At 46.8% G+C, this 26,377-nt stretch overlaps 1 protein-coding gene and 1 pseudogene across 5 annotated transcripts in view; both read right to left on the bottom strand.

The window, feature by feature from the left end:
* Positions 1 to 555: 555 nt before the first annotated feature.
* LOC102140962 (nudC domain-containing protein 2 pseudogene) lies at positions 556 to 1,474 on the bottom strand (annotated as a pseudogene).
* Positions 1,475 to 14,417: 12,943 nt separating this feature from the next.
* RCOR1 (REST corepressor 1) overlaps positions 14,418 to 26,377 on the bottom strand; it is a 135,155-nt gene continuing 123,195 nt past the window's right edge. For all 5 annotated transcript variants that reach the window (XR_012416154.1, XR_012416155.1, XM_065518521.1 and 2 more), the window contains 4 exons: positions 23,930 to 24,007; positions 23,647 to 23,704; positions 22,596 to 22,825; positions 14,418 to 18,495 (listed from right to left, as the gene is read on the bottom strand). Coding sequence is in view for 3 of the 5 variants with exons in the window: in XM_065518521.1 (XP_065374593.1) it covers positions 18,454 to 18,495; positions 22,596 to 22,825; positions 23,647 to 23,704; positions 23,930 to 24,007 (408 nt within the window). In the remaining 2 variants the exon portion in view is untranslated. The remainder of the gene's footprint in view (positions 18,496 to 22,595; positions 22,826 to 23,646; positions 23,705 to 23,929; positions 24,008 to 26,377) is intronic.

Genomic DNA, 26,377 nt, shown 5'->3' with positions numbered 1-26,377 from the left:
CATGTGCCACCACGCCTGGCTAGTTTTTCCATTTTTCATAAAGACGGTATTTCGCCATGTTGTCCAGGCTAGTCTTGAACTCCTGAGCTCAGGCAATCCTCCCACCTTGGCCTCCCAAACTGCTGGGATTTCAGGCATGAACCACCGTGCCTGGCTGAGATGTTTTAAATGTGCTTATTGTTACAAATCTGCCCCTTAGCGCTACTTTCATTGCATCTTGTAAGTTTTGGTATATTGTGTTTTTGTTTTCACTGGTCTCTACGTATTTTTGTATTTCCCCTGTGATTTCTTCATTCATCCACTGGTTCTTAAATGAGTGTTAATTTCTACAAATTTGTGAACTTTCCAGTTTCCTTCTATTATTGGTCTCTAATCTCATCCTGTTGTGGTCACAGAAGATACTTTAAATGATATCTTTTAAAATCTATTGAGACTTAATTTGTGGTGAAACTTATGGTCTATCCTGGAAAATGTCCCATGCTCACTTAAGAAATGTGGATTCTGTTGTTGTTATATATTTTGTCTATGTCTATTATACCTAGCTGGTTTATTGTGTTTTCTTTTTTTTTTTTTTTCCTATTTAGAAAACTTTATTGAATATCATACTTATCAAAAGTTAATTTTCCCCAAAGGCACCCTTCATTTCACATGATCTATACTCTAATGTTATTTTGTATTAAAAATATGGTTAAATATGGAATTAGTAAAATGCAGCATATAAAACTTCATGCTGAGCAAAAACAAGTCCAAAACAACTTTACCATGTATCCATAGAATAGTTCCCACAGTACATGTCCTACGTAAATCATGCTTGAATGCAATTTTTAGAACCATTTTAAAATATATTTTGCAATCTGTTAACTGTAGGCATCCACATTTTTCTTCCATTACATAATCTGTTTCTCTGATTAAGTTGGCAATATCTGCTAGGATCCACAGAATTCAGGAAAAAAAAGCAGTTATTTCTCAAGGTTTGAGAAATCTGGTCCACCTTTAGTGTAGTTTCCTGAGATTTCTGCTCCACTGAAGTCAAAACCAGGATTTTCTTTCTGGAATCTCTCTAATGTAAGCTTCCTCTGCATTTGGTCTTGCACCCAAGGATCCGCTGCATATTCAGATTCTAGTAGAGAAGTCCAGCAATTTGCTGCATCTCTCTTTGTCTTTGTGAGAACAATACGAACCATTTTTCTATCCTCCAAAGTCCATGTTCCCTCATCAGCTATTGTAGAATCAAAGAGTTTGCCCTTGAGGATCTCGCGGCCGCGCACCGACAGCGCCACATGCCGGCTCTGCAGGCCGCACTGGATATCCTGGACGCGCGTGCCTGGAGGCACCTGAACTTCAATGAACACCTCCTCCAGGGTCTGGTACCACTGGCCCCACGGGGTCCCGCACGGAACCACCCCACTCCGCTCCTCAAACGGGGCCGACATAGTCCAGTGGCTTCCCGGCCGTAGCCGCACCAGGCGGAGCCGAGCGCACGCGCGGAATCCCACGCTCAGGCTACGCCGGTTTATTGTGTTTTCAAGTCCTCTATCTCATTACTTACATTCTGACTGGTTTGTTTTTTGAGCCAGAATCTCGCTCTGTCACCCAGGCTGGAATGCAGTGGTGTGATCACAGCTCACTGTAGCTTCAATCTCCTGGGCTCACATGATCCTCCTGCCTCAGCCTCTGGAGTAATTGGTACTGTAGGCACAGGCTACTGCGCCTGGCTAATTATTTTCTGTAGAGATGGGGTCATGATACACTGCTCAGGCTGGTTTCGTACTCCTGAGCTTGTGATCCTCCCACCTCGGCCTCCCAAAGTGCTAGGATTATGCCCAGCCAACATACTGATTTGGATTCCTTTGGATTTACACCCAGAAGAGACTGCTAGATCATTGCGTAAGTCCTTTTTTTGAGACGGAGTCTCGCTGTGTCTCCCAGGCTGGAGTGCAGTGGCGTGATCTCGGCTCACTGCAAGCTCCGCCTCCCGGGTTCACGCCATTCTCCTGCCTCAGCCTCCCAAGTAGCTGAGACTACAGGCGCCCGCCACCACGCCCGGCTAGTTTTTTTTGTATTTTTAGTAGAGACGGGGTTTCACCATGTTAGCCAGGATAGTCTCGATCTCCTGACCTCGTGATCCACCCGCCTCGGCCTCCCAAAGTGTTGGGATTACAGGCTTGAGCCACCGCGCCCGGCCTTTTTTTTTTTTTTTTTTTTTTTTGAGGATTCTCCATACTGTTGTCCATCTTAGTGTAACTAGTTTACATTCCCATCAACAATGTACAACGGTTCCCTTCTCTCTGCATCCTTGCCAACACTTGTTATCTTTCACATTTTGAAAAAAGTCACGCTAACAGGTGTGAGGTGATATCTCATTGTGGTTTTAATTTGCATTTCCCTAGTGATTAGTGATCCTAGGCATTTTCCATGCACCTCTTGACTATTTGTACAGCTTCTTTTGAGAAATATCTGTTTAAGTCTTTTGTCCAGCAGATCTTACTGAGTTCATCTTCTTTAGAGGTCATCGATCTTTTTTGGATGTTTATTTTCATGTCTTCCACCAATTTCACAAAGTTTTCTGCCATTATTTCTTCAAATAATCTCTCTGCCTGCATGTCCTTCCTCTTCCCCTTATGTGACTCCCATAACGCGTATGTTGGTCCACTTTATTGTGTCCCAGGGTTACCTTAGGCTCTGTTCCCTCTTCTTCAACCTTGTTTCTTCCTGTCCTCAGTTAATTATTTCCATTGTCGCATCTTCATATTCTCCTCATTCTTTTCTTGTGACTGTTCAAATCTGCCTTTGAATCTCTCTAGTGAATTTTCATTTCAGTTATTCTACTTTTAAGCCCTAGGATTGCTTTTGGTTTCTTTTTCGGTTTTCTTTATTGATATTTCATGTTAGGCTGGGTGTGGTGGCTCACACCTATAATTCCAGCACTTTGGGAGGCTGAGACAGGCAGATCACTTGACATCAGGAGTTTGAGACCAGCCTGGCCAGCATGGTGAAATCCTGTCTCTACCAAAAAAAAAAAAAAAAAAAAAAAAAAAAATTAGCTGGGCACGGCGGTGCATGCCTGTAGTCCCAGCTACTCAGGAGGCTGAGGTGGGAGAATCACCTGAACCCAGGAGATGGAGGTTGTAGTGAGCAGAGATCATGCCATTGCACTTCAGCCTGGGTGACAGTGACACTGTCTCAAAAAATAAAATTAAAAAAAACATATTTCATGTTGGTCATTTGTTTTCTTGACTTTCTGTCTTCCTTTAATTCTGTTTTTTGGGGGAGGATTACGTGAGCCTGGGATTACAGGCGTGAGCCTCCACGCCCGACTGAAGGGGTGATTCTTTAAAAGGCACCAGCTCTTTAAATCCCCTGGAAGTTGTTCTAGCTTAAAGGGCAGGGCCTTGACATATGGGGGGGTGTGTGTGCATCTGCCTGCCTCAGCCTCCCAAAGTGCTAGGATGACGGGCATGAGCCACCACGCCTGGCCCCGAATTAGTAATTTTCTAATTCTGACATACTCTGTTGCATGTATTACCTGGAATTCTCCTAGAAAGAACTTTCTCCTTCAATGATTTGATTATCCTGAAACAGTACAGATAAGAAAGTTGGATACATGCCTAATATTCTCAGCTCCAATGGTGATCAATAGGTGCTTTTAAAAAAACTTGGAGGCTGAGGCAGGAGGACAGCTTGAGTTAGGAGTTCAAGACCAGCCTGGACAACACAGCAAAATCCTGTCTCTACGAAAAAATTAAAAGAAAAAAAAATTAGCCAGGTGTGATTTGTGCCTGTAAGTCTCAGCTACTTGGGAGGCTGAGGTGGGAGGACTGCTTGAGCCCAAGAGGTTGAGGCTGCAGTGAGCTGTGATTACACCGCTGCACTCCAACCTGGGCAACAGAGCAAGACCCTATCTCACACACACAAAAATTAAAAATTAGCCACTCATGGTGGCATGTGCCTGTACTTCCAGTTACTCACAGGGGGGTTAGCAGGGGAACTGAAGTGGGAGGATCACTTAAGCCGGGAGGTCTAGGCTGTAGTGAACCATGATCGCACCACTGCACTCCAGCCTGGGCAACACAGTGAGACCCTGTCTCAAATAAAACTTTTTTAGTCTGGGTGTGGGTGGTTCACGCCTGTAATCCCAGCACTTTGGGAGGCCAAGGTGGACGGATCACGAGGTCAAGAGATCGAGACCATCCTGGCCAACATGGTGAAACTCCATCTCTACTAAAAATACAAATATTAGCTGGGCGTGGTGGCGCACGCCTGTAGTCCCAGCTACTCGGAGGCTGAGGCAGGAGAATCGCTTGAACCCAGAAGGCGGAGGTTGCAGTGAGCTGAGATCCCACCACTGCACTCCAGCCTGGTGACAGAGTGAGACTCCATCTCAAAAGAAAAAAAACATTTAAAAAAACTATCATTATGAATTTTTATATTCTTGTCTTTGCTGTTTTCATCAATGTCCTTTTTTTTAATAGGCCAGTAGGAGGCCCTTTAGTTTGGCTCCCAAGTCCTTTGGACGTGACCCCATTATTTTGGGTGCTTCTTTGGTCTCTGGCACCAGATTCCCAGGCTCCCCTTGTATACTTCCTTCCTCCCATAGCAAAATCCAGTCACTTCTCCAAAGAACCTGGTTCCTTTCCGTGGGAAATGGCATTCAGAGACCACGATCTGGCTTTGGGGTGGGGAGATGGAAAGGTGCAGGTCACGGTACCCCAGCCTGGGACCTGCCAGCCTCTGCCTTCACGTGGCACATCCAGGGCCTACCTTCTCACTGTTGAAAGCCTCGGACCACCATTGACTGGTAAAGCTTGGCTCATGGATGGATCATGACCCCTAGCAGGCTGGGCTCGGCATCTCTGGAAGTCAGATCAATCGCCAACAAAGCCTTCCTGGACTCTACCCAGAGAAGGATTCTCTGGGCTAGGGTGGGGTAAGGCCTGGGGTTACCTCCTGGCCCATCTCAGCACCCCAGGCTTGAATGGTGGCACAGCCAACTAATCCAATCATAGGAAACCTGCTGCTACCTTCCCTGCGTGGATGTTTCCATTTCTCTGTCTCCGGACTGGAATTCAGGATTCTTCAGGGCTAGGATCTCAAGCTTTTTTACAGGGTAACAGAGTTTTCAGAAACAAGAGCAGGCAGGCCCTAAAGCTCATGTCAAGCCTGTGAAGGTTCCATTGATCAAAACAAGTCTATGACTCAGCCCAGAGTTGGGGGGTAAGGGACAACACAAGGCAAGGACACTCAGAGGCATGATTCCTGGGGACCAGCACTGTCAGTCTTTCTGAGAAAGGTGATCAGCGTGAAGCGGTCATTAGAGCCACCCCTGCAATCAGGGCCAGGCAAGGGCAGAATCCTGCTGTGGAGGCTGTGCAGTGGCACACAGACCTGCTGCAGGCCCTGGCCTCGTGGTGCTGATGGGCACTCTGTGGGCACCCACAAGGTCTTCAACTCGGTGCTGCAGGCCCTGGCCTCATGGCACTGATGGCCAGTACTCCGTGGGCACCCATGAGGCCTTTGACTCAGTGGCCGAGGGCTGCAGAGGAGCCTGGACTCACACTCCAGGAAGAGGCTGGTGGGGTCAATCTCAATGGCTAGGCAGAGTGTCAACAAGGGCCAGAAAAAGCTCAAGGTGGGGAAGTGCCAACAGGTCCACTTCGGACAGCCTGGGGTGTGAGTGGAAAGGTGGAGGAAACGGAGGGGTAGTGAGCAGCGCACAGCTGCAGAGGGCTGGCTGCCAGTTTGGGTCACCCCTGGGAACCACCCGGGATTTGGGAAAGGTGCTCTGCTAGAAGCAGGAAAGCTGAAGCACACCTACTGTACCCCAGTGATGAGAGGAAATCCAGGTTTGTAAGGGATGTTCCCCTGTGGGACACCCCACAGCCAGTCCCATCGACAGGACATCCCTGCAGTGGTCCTCAGGGTCTGTGACCCAAGACCCAAGGGGCTGTACTCACTGTAGCTGGCCGTGGGGAAGTTCAGGACAGGCTCGGCTACGGGCTGTAGCCCAGCTGAAGGGGTCCACCTCCCCTCCACTTACCAGCGGCCCTTGGAAGCCAAGCTCGGTGGAGGAGTTCTGTCTCACAGTCAGCCCACCTGGCTCCCTCCTCCGTGTAGCAGCTGAGTGACCCTGAGCAACTCACTTGATTGACTCTCTGACCTCAGTTCCCTCCTCTGAGAAGTGGCAGCCTGACAGCACAGAGCAATCCCAGCCCCAGGATAGCAATGGCCTGGGCCTAGACTTGTGGGTGCAGGAAGAAAACGGCGTGTTAGTGTGATTGATGTTGAACAAACCGGTTATGAACAGTGCCTGTAAGTTATAAATGAATACACACAGGCAGGGCGTGGTGGCTCACACCTGTAATTCCAGCACTTTGGGAGGCCAAGGCAGGCGGATCGTGAGGTCAAGATATCGAGACCATCCTGGCCAACATGGTGAAACCCTGTCTCTACTAAAAATACAAAAAGTAGCCGGGCGTGGTAGCCCGCGCCTGTAATCCCAGCTACTCGGGAGGCTGAGGCAGGAGAACTGCTTGAACTCGGGAGGTGGAGGGAGCAGTGAGCCGAGATCGCGCCACTGCACTCCAGCCTGGTGACAGAGCAAGACTCTGTCTCAAAATAAATAAATAAATAAATAAATAAAATATATGAATATACACACTAACAGTGCAGTATGGGCTAAGAGTATGCCACTTCCATCCTGGCTAACACGGTGAAACCCCATCTCTACTAAAAAGACAAAAAATTAGCCAGGCGTGGTGGCGGGCGCCTGTAGTCCCAGCTACTCAGGAGGCTGAGCTTGCAGTGAGCCGAGATTGCGCCACTGCACTCCAGCCTGGGCGACAGAGAGAGACTCCGTCTCAAACTGAAAAAAGGGCATGCCACTAAAGACACCTGCGGCTCACTCACTGTCTCGGGGGTGAGATGGGAGGTGCGAGTTTTAGAAGAGAAAGCAAGGGTTTTTCTTGAAGGCCAGTGAGCTGCGGAAAGCTCAGGTCTTACCCTCCCCACGGAGGTGCTAGCAACACACCCCAAAGACCTGTCTTCAGAATGAGTGGACTGACCGTTTATCCAGCCTCTATTCCATGCCAGGCAATGGGGCAGACTGAAGCCTTTATGCACACTGCTTGGTTTAAGCTCACTAGCCTTTAAAATGTTCATTATCAGGCAGGCGCAGTAGCTCATGCCGGTAATCCCAGCACTTTCGGAGGCCGAGGTGGGCGAACCTGAAGTCAGAGTTCCAAACCAGCCTGGCTCACATGGTGAAACCGTATCTCTACTACAAATACAAAAAAATTAGCCAGGCATGGTAGCGGGTGCCTGTAATCTCAGCTACTTGGGAGGCTGAGGCAGGAGAATCACTTGAACGTGGGAGGTAGAGGTTGCAGTGAGCTGAGATGGTCCAGCCTGGGCGACAGAGTGAGACTGTCTCAAAAAAAAGAAAAGAAAAGAAAAGAAAAGAAATAAATTGCTATCTCTAGAGGCAGAAATAATGAAAAAGAAAAGAAATGCCCATTATCCTTGCTCTGTATGTGAGGCGACAGGCCTAGAGAAGTTAAGGGCATGAACGAGATCAAAAAAGATTTCAGAGTGGAGCGAGGACTTGAGTCAGCATCCGAGAGAGTGACAGAGGCTGTAAGGGGAGGTGCAGTTTCAGGTGCTTCTGGCCCACCTCTGGCACTTGCCAGTTGCGTGATGTGGACAAGACATGTTTCTCTAAGTCTTGGCTTCCCCTTCTATAGAACAGAGATAATGACAGTCCCTACTTGTGAGGTTGTCATAAAGATTAAATAATGTAATGCATGTTTGGTCCTTAGGGGCAAAGCAATCACCAATAAATCAAGTAATTATTACTAAAAAACACACAAATAATTTGCTATATAGCAAAAGACACACTTTATATACTAAATATTTAGTTTTTTGAGACAGGGTCCTGCTCTGTCGCCCAGGCTGGAGTGCAACCTCTGCCTTTTAGGTTCAAGCATTTTTTGTGCCTCAGCCTCCCAAGTAGCTGGGATTACAGGCACCTGCCACCAAGCCCGGCTAATTTTTGTATTTTTAGTAGAGACAGGGTTTCACTATGCTGACCAGGCTGGTCTCAAACTCCTGGCCTCCAGTGAACCACCCACTCCAGCCTCTCAAATGCTTGGATTACAAGGGTGAGCCACCGTGCCCAGGGCCTATATATTTATTTTTTGAGACAGGGTCTCACTGTGTTGCCCAGGCTGGAGAGCAGTGGTATGATCATAGCTCACTGCAGCCTTCACCTCCTAGACTCAAGCAACCCTCCTACCTGAGACTCCAGAGTAGCTGAGAGTACTATGGCGCCCTGCCAGTGTAAGACCCACTTGTTGCTAAATTTATTCATTGAAGTGCCATGAGCCATACTCCAAATAATTGTTATGCAAAGTCTCGGCAGGAGGGACAGGAGGCCCCTCCTTGGGGCTGAGTGCTGGCAAAGAGTGGTTAGGGGACACGAGCTGCTCTTGGACAACAGAAATGTCAAGTCTGCCCAGAGCTGAGGAAAAGGAATTTCACAGGCAAACTGAAGTTGTTAGCACAAGTCAGAAAGCTCAGCCTGCATCCTGTCATCTGTTCCTTGGCCAAATCTCTCCCAAACTGGCCAACAGGGACGGCCTGGGGAGGAAGTCCTGGGGGCAGGAAGTGCTGCGGGCCCTCAAAGCATCCCTGCCTCAATCTGCGGTGCCCGCGGTGGAATTCGGCCAAGTCTTTCCTGCAGCCACAAAAACTCACTAGGCACCTGCCATGAGCAGGGCACCAGGTTGGTGCACAAATCACCAGAGGACCACACAAAATTCCTTTTTTTTTTTCGAGACAAGAATTTCGCTCTGTCGCCCGGGCTGGAGTGCAGTGGTGCAATCTCGGCTCACTGCAAGCTCCGCCTCCCATGTTCACGCCATTCTCCTGCCTCAGCCTCCCGAGTAGCTGGGACTACAGGCGCTCGCCACCGTGCCCGGCTAATTTTTTGTATTTTCTTTTTTCTTTTTTTTTGAGACGGAGTCTCACTCTGTCGCCCAGGCTGGAGTGCAGTGGCCGGATCTCAGCTCACTGCAAGCTCCGCCTCCCGGGTTCACGCCATTCTCCTGCCTCAGCCTCCCGAGTAGCTGGGACTACAGGCGCCCGCCACTTCGCCCGGCTAGTTTTGTGTATTTTTAGTAGAGACGGGGTTTCACCGTGTTAGCCAGGATGGTCTCGATCTCCTGACCTCGTGATCTGCCCGCCTTGGCCTCCCAAAGTGCTGGGATTACAGGCGTGAGCCACCGCGCCCGGCCTGAACCACATTAAAATTCTAATACCCTCCATTGACAAGAAGGAAACAGCTGACTTGACTGCAAGGGGTCGGCTCCTGTGCTGCCACTCACCCTTGCTCAGGTGAGCTGCTGTCCTTATTCAACTGTCCCTTCCTCCCGGACACCTTCCGCATGACTGCGCAGGCGGGACCATCCCTTCCTGCTTCTAGTGTAGTTGTGAGCAGCGCTCCCTGCCCCATCTTGGCAGGAAGGTGTCTTCAGCTTGTCCAGGCCAGAACTCGGTCAATTTCCTCACAGGTATCAGCCAGCCAACTCCCCACTAAGGAGGGTGGACGGTAAGAAGGGCACCAAAGAATGCAGGGAGATGGAGGACCTAGAATTTGACATTCAACCTCATTTAAAATCTATAGCCAGGTGCAGTGGCTCATGGCTGTAATCCCCAACACTTTGGAAGGCTGAGGTGGGCAGATCACTTGAGGTGAGGAGTTCAAGACCAGGCTGGGCAACATGGTGAAACCCCGTCTCTACTAAAAATACAAAATTAGCCAGGTGTGGTGGCATGTGCCTGTAATCCCAGCTACTCAGGAGGCTGAGGCATGAGAATCACTTGAACCTGAGAGGTGGGGGTTGCGGTGAGCCAAGATCAGGCCACTGCACTCCAGCCTGGACGACAGAGCGAGACCCTGTCTCAAAACAAACAAACAAAAATCTATAATCACCAGGCCTTCAGATTTGAATGTTTCTTCCCCTAGTCCTTTGGCAATAAATATCTAAGTAGCAGATAGCTCAATAAGCAAGAAAAGGGCCCAGAAAGCCCCAAGCCTCAGCTAATTCCTCTCTGGACATGCAGGAATTGGCAGCTGGGAACCCCACTCTCTGGGAGTCACTCATAAGCCATAGCAGGGCCTTTGATCCCTAAGCACAGAGCCAGCAGGCGTTTAATTTTCCTCCGCAATGCACCCGATTTCTCTGTTCCATTACTACACATCTGTGTGCCTGTTATTCCCAGCTGTGGGGAACTAGATGAGCACAACAGTGCTGACCTCAAGGAACTCAATCTAGTGAGCCCAACAGCTTATCAAACACCTCAGATCAAAATGTGCAATTATCACAGCGTTAGGAAGGGCGTGGGGCGACAAGTGCCCTTGTTCACACAGACAGAAGGAGAAACTGATACAACTGCTCTGGAAGGCCAGTGAGTGGTACATATCAAAAGGAAAAATGAACCAGATTTTTTCATCCAGAGATTCTATTTATCCTACAACTACACTGGCACATAGGTGAAGCGACACGTGATTTCCATTCTGCTGTTTTACAAAGGATACTTCAGTTGCCTGTCAATTGACGACGGTTTCCATAAATAATTGCCACCATAAATGGAATACCATGAAGCCAATACAAAGGAACGAAGCAGCTTTATTTTTAATTTTTAATTTTTTGAGGCACAGTCTCTCTCTGTCATCGAGGCTGCAGTGCAGTGGCGCGATTTCGGCTCACTGCAATCTCCACCTCCTGGGTTCAAGTGATTCTCCTGCCTCAGCCTCTCAAGTGGCTGGGATTACAGGCGCGCACTGTGACCACACCCAGCGATTTGTGTGTGTGTGTGTGTGTAGTTTTAGTAGAGATGGGGTTTCACCATGTTGGCCAGGCTGGTCTCAAACTCCTGACCTCAGGTAATCCACCTGCCTTGGCCTCCCAAAATGCTGGGACTACAGGCGTGATCCACCGCGCCCGGCCCAAACTGACTTTAGACATATGTGCTGATGCAGGAAGGCTAAGAAGACTATCAGTGTGTCAGGTGGGCGAAGCTAGTGTACAGAGTGTGCCATCTATGTGTTTGCACACATGCATGCCTGCAAATGTATGATCATCCCTTGAGGGATACGCAAGGAACAGGCAGCAATGGCTGCCTATGGAGAGAACTGGGTGGTTAGAGGACAGGGATGAGAAACTCATGTTTCACGTAGGCCTTTTATACCAGGAACATTAGTTACCTATTTTTAAAATAAGAATTTAAAATCACTTCATTACACTTAGCACAAAGAGATTAGCACAGAATGAGACTTAAGTTGTAGAAGCCCCGAGAATCAGTTCCCCTGCAGTAGGTGGGGGAAGGGGTTCGTCAGGACCAGAGATGGACAGGATGCATGACTGGGCCCGGGGCAGGCCCAGCCCCTGAAGTCAGGTTACAGGGCCTTAGGGCGGAATGAAGGGCTGTGCATTTTTTGGGAGACAGATGCAATGCTTTCCGCTTTCCCCACGAGATTAGGTGGGGAGTGGGAGAGAAAAGGCAAGAGGAATGGTGGGGATTAGGGGGAGGTTAGGAGGCCCCGGCACCCCCTCAGGTAGGAGGGAGGACTTGTGCTATCCTTGGCAGCAGTGATGAATCGAAGTGCTTGTAGCTTGGTGACCAGACACACAGCAGTGCTACACACCGAAGAGGCTGCAGAAACAGGTGCAGGGGAAAAGGGTCTTGTCTCAGACTGTGTGTAATTTGGAGGCACTGATGGACATGGGAGTGGAGTGGTCCAGTGGCAGCTGAGCTCTGGGCACAGGGCTTTAGGTGTGAGCGCTGTACAGTCCGCAGGTGCTGACGGAGCACCCAGGCAGTGGGGAAATGGCAAAGGGAGGGCGAGCTGGCAGAGCTGGCAGGCAAGCGGATGCTTCAAGGCCTGTGACTGTGCTCCTGCTTCTGGGACAACAGGAAAGTGTACTTGGGGAGCTTTCTTGGGGGATGGGTTCCATTCAGCCCAGAACCAAAGAATTGGCCGGGCGCAGTGGCTCACTCCTGTAATCCCAACACTTTGGGAGGCCAAGGCGGGTGGACCACCTGAGGTCAGGAGTTCGAGACCAGCCTGGCCAACACTGTGAAACCCCATCTCTACTAAAAATACAAAAATTAGCTGGGCATGGTGGTGCACACCTGTAATCCCAGCTACTTAGGAGGCTGGGACAGGAGAATCGCTTGAACCCGGGAGGTGGAGGCTGCAGAGCAGAGATCACGCCACTGCACTCCAGCCTGAGCAACAGAGCAAGATTCAATTTCATAAAAAAAAAAAAAAAGAAAAAGAAAAAAGACCCCAAAACAAAGAATAAGTCAGGGTCATCCATGAGCTAGTCTGGGTCCAAATGTTGCCCCAAGTACGGCCTCTCATCTGTTGAAAAGGCAAGCAATTTGCCAGGAGCCTCACACACCCGTCAGCGCCAAGAGTCAGTGCCTAGCATGTGCTTGCAGTGTGGGAAGCACGGTGCTTGGGGGCTGCAGGGAAGGGACTGCTGAGAGCCGGCACCTGCCTCCAAGCAGTGCAGCTGCTCCCCGTTTGGCGTGGGCGCCACCATGGCCTTTCCAGCAGTGTCAGCACCAAGTGCTCTCAAGATCTCTCCCTCCCATAAGCTGAAAGGCTGGGACAGGCCCGGCAGGGATCTCACCAGGCCTCTCCAAGCCTTGGGATTCTCACTTTGGTGCTATCTTGGCCTAGATTCCACCCAAAAGCAAACCTGAGATGAGGCTTTGTGGATAAATGGTTTGCTTTTGAAACCAATCCCAGGCAACAGAAATACGGGGACAGAAAAAGTGAGGCAGGGAAGGAGAATCAGTCCTAGACCATGTCTGAGCTGGTCTCTGCAGGGGGCTGCTGAGGGGGAGCCACTCTCTGTGGCTGCCTTACCCAGATTACCCAGAGCTGCCCCTGGGGATGGAACTCCCTGCTACTTCCAGGCTGCTATTCCTGAGCTCCCCTAGGTCGCCGACCTCAGGGTGCTGCAGTCACACCTGTCTGAAGCTGGGGCTGTGGGGAGGGCCAAGATCGTGGGAAGCGAGGCACAGAGGCGCCTCATCTACACCTGTATACAGGTGTTTTTCCCCCCCCAGTCCGAGAAAGGGGGACTGAAGCCAGGGCCTCCATGCGTCCCTGATTCGGGACTCACAGCCTGCCTGCTATCCCTTCCTATCCTGTGCCCTTGCATGCGCTCAGGTTAGACCAGTTCCTTCATTGCTCCCTCTTCCCAGCCTCAGCCATCACCCGGGGTTCTTTTAAGTCAATAACGGCCAAGTCCAATGGCTCCACCTTCAGTGCCCATCCTAGCAGATGTCGAGCAGCATCTTGGCAGGGGGCCACCTTGGCCTCAACCTTCCTCCTCTCTGTCCTTGGCATTCATTTCCTCTTATTCTAGACCACAAGCCACCTTCACAAATCACAGCAGAGGTCTCAACACTCTTGGCCTCCGCCCCTAGGTGCCACCCTCACCCAAGGAGACTCTCCCCTTTCCACAGGCTCAGCTCCAGGACAGGCACTCTCTAAATTAGACGCAAGGCGGCTGCGACCTCCCTCCCAGACCCGCCTGCAGCTGCGGCTCTACTTGTTGTGGTGCTGACTGTTGTCACTTGGAGGATATGTGCAGTGTCCTCCACTAGACTGTCAACGCTGGGAAGGCTGGTCCCCGTCACCCTTCTACAACCCTCCTACACTGTGCAGTCACACACAGGAGCGCCACCTGCCTGGACCTAGAAATTGGATTTCTATAGAAGTTACCTAGTGAGCAGGCTCAGTGGCAACAATGGGTAGTGCACTGGACTTCTAGCCTAAATCTACAGTAGTTATCTAACCAAACCCTACAAACCAGCTAATAAAGGGAAGACCACGAGACCACAGCCACCGCCAGCTTCTTCATGCTCCTCAGGAAACCACCGGCACGCTGCGCATGCACTCTTGGCTCAACAGAGGCCACAGAGGCAGTGATCTTGCCTCTGCACTGCCACCATCCCGCCTCCAGGGATCAGGCCAAAACCCTGGTCAGGCTGAAAAAAGAAAATCCATCCACGGGGGGAAAAGGTCTCCTACTGAACCCTTGCATTTAAGCCCACAACTATCACAAACTTTATGAATTCATGTGCTTCAACTTGATTCCAACTATCAAAGTATCATATATATAAAAAAAATGTAGGTTCAGGTAGAGCAAAAGGTTAAGAACAAAAGGCATCCCTGGTGGTATTTCCACAGGGTCTGATTTGGAGGAAATTATACATTTGGAAACCCCAAGGCTCACTCAAAAGGAGAGAAAGAACTCCACTTTGTTACAGGGTAGGCTACTGCTTTGATGGAGCGTGGGGTGCAGAAAATGCTTTCATTTCATATTTTATTACATCAATGGCTTGAAAATTTTTTATTTAACCTCAGCAAATATTGGAAATAGAAAAATGAATTCTGCAGAATTTCACAAATAAATTTTCCAATTTCCACTAACAAATGTTATCATTCAATGGCTAAGCAGTTATAATGCTATGAACATTCACCACAATGAATGTGCTGAAATAGAAAACAGGCAGAGAGACATTAAAATATTACTTACAACAGCATTATTACAACATGTTTTCTTTAAAATTCCAACGTGGATTTTATCACTTCAAAAGATATACAGCATTTCCATTATATTTGCAAACTTAACCTTATACATCTTTTAAAATCTTGAAAATTTTTAAGCTGTCTAAAAAGCACTTAGCAAAGTCGATAAGTCTACATAATGGAATACTATCCACCCCAGTATAAATTTCGTTTTAGGAGAAGGTGGCTGTAAACACTCATCATCACACAACATGCATAGCCTCTGCTGACCTTCCTTCTTCGGAATGCGACGTCACTGCAATTGTGCTTTACTACAGGTAAGAGAAGCTGCAGAGATTCAGGGACTGGCAGAAAGAGCATCACACAGGACCACTAGATTTAGGTGACCTAGCTACCTGGAGTTCATCTGAGGAAAGTTTCACTTGACACTAGAAGCTTGAATCCTGGATCATTCGGTTTAGAAACAGGATAGACGAGAGAGAAAAAGAGGCCCTAGTTGGAGCTGGCTCCATCTTTCCTTAGCTCACATAAAAGCAGGGATCCAGTTAGCATAATGCACTGTTTGGCTTATTTTTGGTGTGCAATTATACCAATAGTACGTCTGATATTTAGAATGACAAAAATAGGGTATAGCTGAAATTTAAAGTGACAATGAGCACACTTAATAGTGGTCTGTGGTATTTGAGGAAACTTTAGATGAACAGAAAACCACCGCTTAATGAGTCCACCACAGTCAACTTTTACAACCCAACTACCTTTTCATTTTTGTTTTGTGTGTTGAATAGAGGTTTGTGAGCATCAAAAGGTCTTACAGGTTAAAAACGATCAAAAACCATTTTGAGGAAGTGGCGTCTCCACAAACACTGTACACCCAGACAACGTGGCATTTGTGTTACACGAGCACCCGACTGTGTGCCAACACTAATGTAATCAGCACAGCTGGGGCATGGTTCCTTCCCAGTTAAAAGAGCTATATTACAGAGTAGATCACTGTTGCAGACCAGTCAACACAATATTCAAGTAACAAGGTGTTTAAATGGGTAAGTGAAAAAAATTTTACCTAACACTTTACACATCTACATAAAATTAAATAAAACAAACTTTTAATGCATATGCAATACAATTTATATTTTTTAGGATTTCTAAACTAAAAGTTAAACTATTATTTGCATCAATGATACTATATTTTGCACAATAACTTATACTTAGGAGAAAGTTTTCCACAAAAATATATATAATTATGACATTCACATTGATAATTTTTAAGAAGACAAAGCTTAAGTGAACATTCCATCTGAAGCAGTTATCACACCCCAAACCCTACCTGCCAATGCACCTAATTCTTGATATGTTAAAAAGTCTTCATATAAATAAGATGAAACCACTTTGCTTTTAAAGCTGAGTGATCTCTTACATTTACATCATTGCAAAGACGGTGTAATGAAAACAGTTGAAAACACAGTGCTATCTTACGCGGGAAAGCACAACAAAGGCAGTCAAGGACAGCTCCCATTTTCCCCTCTGTCAAGTCAAAATGACATGCCCCTTCCTCTCTGGGAGAAAGCCCAGTTCAGTTGCTGTGATCACAAGTGATTCTTCAGGGCTGGAGGCCATTCAGTGCCAGGAACCCAGTAAAGGGATAGTGCAGAATACAGATGAAGGCCTGGCACTGCTGGTCGGCTTGCCACGCTATATAAGAATCAGCATCAAGCTTCCAAGCACTGCCAGGAGGGACCAGGCTATTTTCCTTAAGAGAGATACAGACAGACCTATTGGCAGGGTGAGAAACATACTGCAGCAACTGCCTACTGCTTCTGTTAGCAAGAAGGAGGCCTTGAGGGAAGCAAGGAGAACCTAAAGCTTCAGCTCATACCTTAGTGTCCCCTTTACGCAATGTGCAAACTTAGGCTGACTCCTTCCCATGCTTCTCCTGCCGCCCTCGGTGTACACAGCAGGCTTATGGTGAAAAGAAGCCCCTCCCTCATCACTAGTGTCATTTTGCTAACCCTGTCTCCACACAGCAGCGGCAATCCGGGACTCCTCTGATGCTTCCCAGGCTTTTACGTGACCAACACACACCTGGCACGGGAACGAGATGATGAAGGGCGGGCAAGTCCCATTGAACTTCCCTTTTGAAGGACCTTTCTCCAGACTATACTAAAAAAAATTTGCAATTCCAAAAAACCTAGGCTTCTAGCTGACCCTCTTTCTAAAGAGATAATCAGCTGATTTCAACAACAACAACAAAAAACAAGGTGCTTGGGAGTCAAAACATATCAAATTTTAATTGCATATTTTAAATTCTTAAGAATTCTGTTTATGCTTTAAAGCATCTGCATTTTTTTGGTATTGAAAGCAGAAAAAAAAATATCCAAATGATGCAAATAACAACAACAAAAGCAACTTCAGCGTATTTAGTGCAGTCTGAATGGCCGTGGGGTGGGAACAGGGTATGTTAGAATGCAGTCTGTCTGCTCCTCAACCCTCAGCAGGCCCAAGGTCTGGTAAGATAACAAAAGTGATTCTGGAAGTCTCAAGATGTTTATTAGAAATTTTTACTTGTTCCCAGTCCAACCAAAAGGCATTACAGACCACTTTGTAGGTTATTTCTTTTCATCTCAGTCTCACTAGACCAATACATTGATCACTTCTCTGTCCTGTACTCTGATATGAAAGGAGAGTGGATGGTGTTTGTGTAATCACATCAGCACATGAAGGACACAAACTGACATACAGTGTGCCACTGAAAGGGCCAGGCACACCGAGAGAACGTGGAACAACGTGCAGCTTTCATAAACCAGTGCCAGCTATCCTAATATCCTGACATTTAAAATCTGCACTGTCAGAATCTGCAGCAAGCTCTCCCCTGTCTCCTAATCTCAGTGATGTCATCTTTGGCTAGCAAATAACTTGAAAGAAGAAATAAGACACTAAAAGAGAAAAGGGATTGATACCATGGTTGCCAAAAGGAGAAGGCACCAATTCCAAATGTACAAGCACCAGGTACAGTGATGTGGGCCGAACCTCTTGGAGGTGGGGGGTGGGGGTGGGGGTGGGAGTGGGGGGCAGGAAAAGATGGGGTGGCACCCACCCTGGGGTCACAATGCTGAGAAGTTGAAGGCAGAAAGCATTGAGGTCCACATTCCCTTTAAGCTACAGTGTCCGATGACAGTTGCAGTAAATGAGCTTTGTGACACTTGGGAAGGGAGAAGGGAGAGGTTTAAGCCAACTCAATTTATAAACCATACCTATACCCCATGTTTAGGGAAATGTGAGCTGCATCAGGATGCTTGGCATGATAAAGGTTATGATGCAGTCCGGCAATATATATTGATTTCCAAAAAAGCATATTATCACTTAGGTGGTTGTCTCAGAAAAGAAAAAGACAAACTTTCTAGAAGGCCAACAGGGTCGCGGTTACTCTGAAAATTACTCTATGCACAAAGTAGAAATTGCAGGCCATGCAGGAACAGAGTCGGGCCTTCCAAGGAGACTGCCTGCTCTGAAGCTGCTGACTGGGAAGAGCTGCCATTGGTGGGGCTCGGGGGCTCCGGCGGGGGAGGCGGTTCCCAGAGTCACAAGAGATGTGCAGGCCATGAGATTTCCCCAGCACGTGGGCAGAGTGTGAGATGCAGTGGAGCTCTCTGGGAAGTGGCGCCAACATGGAGGAACGAGCAAAGAATTAAGGCAGATGGAGCACAGGACTGGAAGTATATGCCTTTTTTGGTAATAGCTGCTTGTCCAGAGAGATGTGATGCAGATGGCTAGGTGATGTCTCATAATACCTGATATCCCGGATAACACAGTAGTCCACACCAAGTGTCCAAAGCCACCAGAGTTTCTCAGGAGGCAGACGCATATCTGACATCCAGAACAGAAGGAGCCTGAGGCCAAGAGAAAGAAAAAAAAGGATCAAAGAGTAGGTAAACAACACAAGCTGCTATTTCCAGTGTACTAAAAAGAGAAGGTAGCCAGCACACCTGCAGAGCAAATACCCAGTTGTTTTTTTTTTTTTTTTTTTTTGAGACAGGTCTCACTATGTCGCCCAGGCTGGAGTGCAGTGGTGCCATCTCGGCTCACTGCAACCTCCACCTCCCAGGTCAAGCAATTCTTCTGCCTCAGCCTCCCAAGTAGCTGGAACTACAGGCACCCGCCTCCACGCCCAGCTAATTTTTGTATTTTTAGTAGAGGCAGGATTTCATCATGTTGGCCAGACTGGTCTCGAACTCCTGACCTCATGATCTGCCTGCCTCGGCCTCCCAAAGTTCTGGGATTACAGGTGTGAGTCACCGCAACCAGCGCACCATGTTCTTAAGGGCAGGGCAAGTGTGTGGCCTCTCCAGCGAGACGTCTTGGGCTCAAACCCTGGCCCTCCCACTTTCTAGATTTGTGCAAACAAGTTATCAGTCTTTTTGAGCTTCAGTTTCTTCACGTGAAGAAGATATATAGTGATAATACCTACTTCACCAGGATTAAATTTAAGTGCCTGAAAATGGCCTGGCACAGTGGCTCATGCCTGTAATCCTAGCACTTTGGGAGGCTGAGGCAGGTGGATCATTTGAGGCCAGGAATTTGAGACCAGCCTTGCCAACAAGGTAAAACCTTGTCTCTACTGAAAAGAAATATTGCTCGGGTGAGGTGGCGCACACCTGTAGTCCCAGCCAGGCACTAGAATCATGGGCTCGAGAGGTGGAGGTTGCAGTGAGCTAAGATCGTACCATTGCACTCCACTTGCTCTGGGCAACAGAGCAAGACTCTGTCCCAAAAACACAAATGAACAAAAAACCCTGAAAAGGACATATGAGCACAGTGGCAGCCCTAACTCCTCTCACTGGCTTGAGGGCATGCTGTGGCACCCAGCCCATTCAGCGCCCAGCCACTGGTTCCAGAAGGGATACAAGAGCCCATACCATCTCAGGATCTTCTTTAAAAGCTATGAGGCATTTCCTAACTCCCCTCTCCCATTTTTTAAAACTGACTCCCAGACCCAAACCTAAAGGTTGCATAACATCTTACTGCTCTCTGCCACGCTCATGGTATCTTATTGCTAGAGAAACAACTGGGCTATGTGTCCAAAATCTCAAAGTGATTGTTCCTTCAGTTAAAAATTATACAATTTACAAGAACTGTTCTTAGATAAATGAGGAGATTTCTCCTCACTGGTAACAGACTCAATCATTTTGTAATTTTAAGTGACATCTTTCTTTCCATCCCATGGGACCCTTTCTTCAATGTAAGGTTGGCTGTGACACCGTCCCCAACCTACCCTTGTCCACATCAAATAACTACCAATTTCAAAAGCTCAAAATACTTGGGCTACCTACCCACCTCTAAGACCTAAAGGAAATAATCTACAACTGACAGACCATTCTGTTACTAGAAATTCTAGGAATTATCATGTTCTCCCTGTGGCTTCTGTATAATACATAAAACCTGAGGCAGAGGGGACAGGCAGGACACCAGCAGACATCTTTCTCAGCTGCTGGACTCTACAGGACAAATAAAAAGGTGAAATCACACACACCCCAAGTTCTGCGGACTCACCAGACACACAAGTAAGCCAGCATTCTAACAAGTTCCCTTAGGCCCTTGGACACAGAGAAGCAGCTGGTCACTAGATTAATTTCCTTCTGCAAACTAACATATGGAGAACAGAAAACCAGGTGGTGGCAGGGCAGGGCTGGCACTACAAGAAGCAGAAAAAGAAAGAAACTCAAGAAATAGGCCGGGCGAGGTGGCTCACGCCTGTTATCCCAGCACTTTGGGAGGCAGAGGCTGGCGGATCACTTGAGATCAGGAGTTTGAAACCAGCCTGGTCAACATGGCGAAACCCCATCTCTACTAAAAATACAAAAATTAGCCAGGCGTGATGGTGCACACCCACAATCCCAGCTACTAGGGAGGCTGAGGGCTGAGGCAGGAGAAGCACTTGAACCTGGGAGACGGAGGTTGCAGTGAGCTGAGAGTGCGCGACTGCACTCCAGCCTGGGTGACAGAGGGAGACTCTGTCTCAAAAAGAAAAAACAAAAGAAAGAAAGAAAGAAAGAAAGAAAAAGAACAGGAAAAGAAAGGTATGAGGGTGTACATTTTAAATGACTAGCGGAGTGAAAAGTTTGTAAAGGGATATAAGGACTATGCAGCACTAAACTCGAGTTAGTTCATTCTGTTTTACAGAGAAGGCTGGGTTAACAGAGACATGGAAGATCAACCACCAGGAATAAACTATGATCTGCTGCTCGGAGAAGCCATAACTAGACTGTGAAAAGAAAGACGGTGCTTTGATGTGCAATCCACATGGTAAGTGGATCATTACGGAGGAACCTTCTGGGCTAATACAAGGTTAAGAAAAAAAAATACTTGAGTCACTTAAGTCAGTCAACCAATGATCCAAAAGTAAGAGAATGAAGAAAAAAGCATACGCACAACAAATGACATCCTGTTGGTAGTGACTCTTGGTCCTAAATTTACTACGAGATTTGTTATGCCAGCCCAGCCAGCACTGGCTTTGATCAAATGTGAAGAGGGAATACAGCCAGAGCTCCCGACTGTTTCTGCTTCCAGTCATCCTGGGACTGAAGCCGGAAAACACACACAGGAAGCAAGCTTTCATTCCTGCATATTCTAACGGTTCTTCCCCAGCAGTCTCCAGCTTTCAATGCTTCCTAAACTGAGTGCTAACAGGGGCAATTAGTGCTGGTACAGAAATTACTGAAAATAAAAACAAAGAAGAACAAAGAAAAACATCACTGCTGAAAGACAAAAACACCATTATTTTACTCACATGTTCTTTTCAGGCAGAGCTATTCATGGGGGAGATTCAGGGGTACTGACCTTGGCAATATTATAGATTTGGTACACTTATTACAAGATTTTCTGGCAAAAGGCTCTGAAGAATCTAATTCTAACAAAATTCATACGTTTCAATGGTGTTCTTACAGATGGCTGTGCCTTGAGGTCCTTTTTCCAGTCGGCAAAGAGGCCCTGCATGGAGTGGCAGCACCACACTCGCAGGGAATGCCAATACCTCCCAAGGTACTTCCATGCTCAGGTCAGGAGGGGCCTTCTGGGCTGTTTCTAGAGCCTGGCCCTCGGAGCAAAATGGTAGCACACACAATACAAAACAGGTAATCTCAAATCATTCCAGTATGGTTTGGAAAAGGCTTTGATGTGAAAGCTAAATTAATTCTTAAATTATCATGCCTGTGAATAAATTCAGATGTGAAGTGATTGGCAAGTAACTCTTTCTTATGCCCAGCCCCAGGCTCATCTGCTCTGGGAGTAGAGGCACAAACATAACAGCAAGGCAGGCCAGGCTAGATGGGGAAATGGCAGGTGCCCCTGACACGGGAAGCAGGAAGGTGAGAGATGAAACCAGGGCTATCATTCCAGAAATTAGCCACCATCACAGAAGTTCCAGCCAGCCACAGAATTGTCCCCATCAATATTTAAGCCAATCAGCTCCAAAGAGCATCAAAGGCTGAAAGATCTGGACAGCAGGGAGAGGTCTCAAGAGTTCCTCGTTGGCTTGCTGTGCAGACTCCCCATGAAGTCCACGAACCTCATGATGATGTGACCACACATTTCAGATGACTGAGCTTCACTGACATTCCTCACAGAACTTCCACCTTAGTGTTTCAGAATGGCTTTCACTGCGTTTTCACTTTTTGTTTGTGCCCCCACTCCCTTATCTTTGTCATTCAAGATTTTACTGTATTTAAGGAAAAACTGATAATGCAGAGTATTTTGTAGCTGGAGGAAACCAGGATGGAATTATGAATTTGCCCAGAAATTAAAATGTGAATAATATACAGGGACCAAGAACTGGAGTCAATGCATACACATTATGGCTATTTACAGGTAATAGTGAAGTTACTAACACAGCTGAAACCTAAAAATCTCTACAGCTGAAAAAATTCATCACTTTAGAAACTGCAATATCAAGCATGAACCTGACAGAGAAGTGACTGTTTTGTTTCAGATTTACCTCGTCTTCCTCTTCAGGCATCTTAATGCAATTATCTGGGGACTTCACAGGCTTCTGGTTACTAGGCCCATTGGTCTCTTCTTTACCATGTTCTGCCTCCCATTCTTGTAAAACTTCATCTATGTTGAAGCGGCGTCGATAATTTACAAAAAAGTTTTTCACTTGTACCACTGATTTGTTCCCGATCACATCTGAGATTGCCTGAAAATCTCGGCCGTATTTTCTGATGGCTAAGGATGTAAGAAAGCATTTTTTAAAATACAAGAGAAAAACATTTTTTTAAAACCACAAGTGACACTTACCTCTTTATCCAGATAAGAAAACATACAGGTTTTTAACAGCAGGCACTAATTTCATGTATTATAAGAGTAGGAAAAAGTACCAGTCAATTCTAGATACATTCTGGAGATGACCGACCCTGACATTTTGACATCTGTCTTCCCATTACATGTCACGTAACAGTTGAAGTCACCCAGCAACTGCCCTAGGGTTGGGGACATTCTGCATTCATCTTTTGGTATCGCAGGTCCAGAGCGCCCCCAACCTTAAAATCCGAACACTCTGTCTGCTTCTTTTAGGGTTTTGTACTTCTTGACTAGTCAGAGCGCGATGAGTAACTAGTAAAATGAAATACTCACACCTTTAGAAAACTGAGGGTTCCAGGTTAAGTTTTCACAACTTGTGAGAAGTGGGAAAGGAAAAGAAAAAAGCCGAAAGGGATATGGTCATTTGGCTAAAATGATATCCACTAGAACATAACTGTCCAAGCATCTATTTCTACATAAATAGGTGCTGGGAATAGGGCGGGACATAACTTTTCCCTAAAATCTACCAATCCTCCTAAGCTCTTTTTGTTTCTATTTAAAAAAATTTTTTTTAAAGTCGGGGTCTCACTCTGTTGTCCAGGCTGGAATGCAGTGGTGTGATCATGGATCAAAGCAGCCTTGAGCTCCTGGGCTCAAGCAAATGCATCAGGCTCCCAAAGTGTTGGGATTACAGGTGTGAGCCACCACACCCGGCCTCCTAAACACTTTCGAGGAATTTCCCCTACCTTGTACGGCGAGAAGCTGCTCTTCCGTAGTCCAACGTGCATTACATTTCTGAATGACCTGGATATCCAAATGAGACATTTTAGCACATTACATTTAGAGATGAGTATGTTTAATGAAACTTTCATTTTCTCTTATCGGAATTTTAACATCAACTAGGTTCATAAAATTATGTCCATATACTCTTCCAAGAGATGTACACTGGGGATGTACCACACCGATATTAAATTCTTAAACATGTAAAACTTGAGCATGACTTCTGAGATGATGTTAACATAATCCTACCTCTGGAAGTCGGTAAGGTTCTATTCCACCATCAAGTTTTTCTTTGAGAGCACTGTTTGTCTGTTTAATATTCTGGATCTAGGAAGGAGAAAATGATTTTCATTTTAAAAATAAAAACTACATAAAGGTATGAAAAGAGAACTTAAAAAACAAAGACCCAAGAATAAAGACATTACTAACATCTATTGTAGCTGAATTCTGAGGTCCCTATGGTATCCTTTGAAGCATCTAACTACGTTTATTATTTGCTTGTTCGGAGCAACCGATAAGGTACAACCCAAGGAGGAGGGGATGGAGGGGCTCTCACGTACACAGTCCTGGATCCACAGCTTCCTAACAGGTGATATGTGAGCAGCAAAACACCTACCTGGAGTCTTATATAAAAGACAGAAGAAATCCCTGGGCTTCCTACCACATAGGATTGAACTGAAATAACAGAGCAGCCACAGTAAAGACCAAAAAGGCCCAGTCTTTACAACAGAACTGCAGGTACAGCCTCACAGTGCCCCAAGATCACTGTGCTGTCCACCACTTCTTCACAGGGCGGAAGTGCACAAGCACAGGTTTAATGATGGGAGGGCAGGGAGAATACAGTATCAGTGAGTTTTCTAGAAGTCTAACTTTGATTAACTGTCACTTCATTTTCCTACAAATTATCTTTTTCCACATTACTGCCTTGGCTCAAGGTAATCTTTCCCTGCTCTTACGCAATCAAAAGAAAGACCACAAACAATACCAACCACCCAGGCTATGGCTGCTCTTTAATTTTCCCATGGACCCTTGAATGAGACAGGTCACGGAAGTATGCTATTTTCTGTCTACTCCAAGTAGAAGGCATATCTGTGTCAAGCACCAGGGAACTCTGAACTCCAGCATTTTTCATCTTTGAAAACTCACACAAGCAACTAAGAAATCCAAGGGAAGAGGAGCTTGATTTTCTCAAGTAACATGTAAAAGACATTCATGAGTAGAAGATGCTACCCAAAAATTTAAAAATTTTTTTCACTTGTAATTAATCTAAATTTAAACAACCACACACGGGGCTGCTGGCTGCCATACTAGACAGTACAATCTTAGGATCTTTTATTTTATTTTATTTTTTTGAGACGGAGTCTTGCTCTGTCGCCTGGGCTGGAGTGCAGTGGCTGGATCTCAGCTCACTGCAAGCTCCGCCTCCCAGGTTTACACCATGCTCCTGCCTCAGCCTCCTGTAGTAGCTGGGACTACAGGCGCCCGCCACCTCGCCCGGCTAGTTTTTTGTATTTTTTGTAGAGACGGGGTTTCACCGGGTTAGCCAGGATGGTCTCAATCTCCTGACCTCGTGATCCGCCCGTCTCGGCCTCCCAAAGTGCCGGGATTACAGGCTTGAGCCACCGTGCCCGGCCCAATCTTAGGATCTTGCTCAGTGGTCTTTCAGTTACCAAAAACCCAGGAAAACTGCAAAGTACTCAGATTATGTTCACTGGATTCCTTTTTGGCTAAAAATGCAACATAGCAACTTGTAGCAGGAAAAAGTCAAGGTTCAGAATGTTACATGTCCTCTTTGCATTTCAGTGAAACAGACCACTCTTGTCATTCTAGCTGGTTGTTCATAGATAGTACAAAACTGGGTATATATTGCACTGTGATTAAGTAACGTTATGAAAGAAGCAGAGAGATTAAATGCAAAACATCTACAAATTCTGAACTAAAAGTTAGCTCTAAATGCTCAGTAGCCTATACCCTCTTCCTGATGCATTTTCCATATCAGAAATATCTAGGCTGCATATACACCATGGAATACTATGCAGCCATAAAAAAGGATGAATTCATGCCCTTTGTAGGGACATGGATGAAACTGGAAACCATCATTCTGAGCAAACTATCGCAAGGACAGAAAACCAAACACCACATGTTCTCACTCATAGGTGGGAACTGAACAATGAGAACACTTGGACACAGGATGGGGAACACCACACACCTGGGCCTGTGGTGGGGTGGGGGGAGGGGGAAGGGATAGCATTAGGAGATATACCTAATGTAAATGATGAGTTAATGGGTGCAGCACACCAACACAGCACATGTATACATACGTAACAAACCTGCATGTTATGCACATGTACCCTAGAACTTAAATTAAAAAAAAAAAAAAAAAAAAAAAGAAATATCTAGGCTGTGTAGTCCCAGCTACTTGGAGGCTGAGGTGGGAAGATGGCTTGAGCCTGGGAGGCAGGGGTTGCAGTGAGCCAAGATCACACCACTGCACTTCAGCCTGGGTGACAGGGCCAGATACTGCCAAAAAAAAATTAGGCTAGTGCAGTGACTCACATCTATAATCACAGCACTTTGGGAGGCCAAGGCAGGATCATTTGAGCCCAGGAGTTCAAGACCAGCCTGCGTGACACAGCGAGACCCTGTCTCTACCAAAAAATTTAAAAAATTAGCCATGTGTGGTGGTGCTCACCTGTA

This window comes from Macaca fascicularis, chromosome 7 (assembly GCF_037993035.2).
Source record: "Macaca fascicularis isolate 582-1 chromosome 7, T2T-MFA8v1.1".
Classification (NCBI taxonomy): domain Eukaryota; kingdom Metazoa; phylum Chordata; class Mammalia; order Primates; family Cercopithecidae; genus Macaca; species Macaca fascicularis.
This window is presented reverse-complemented; position numbering and strand designations above follow the sequence as displayed.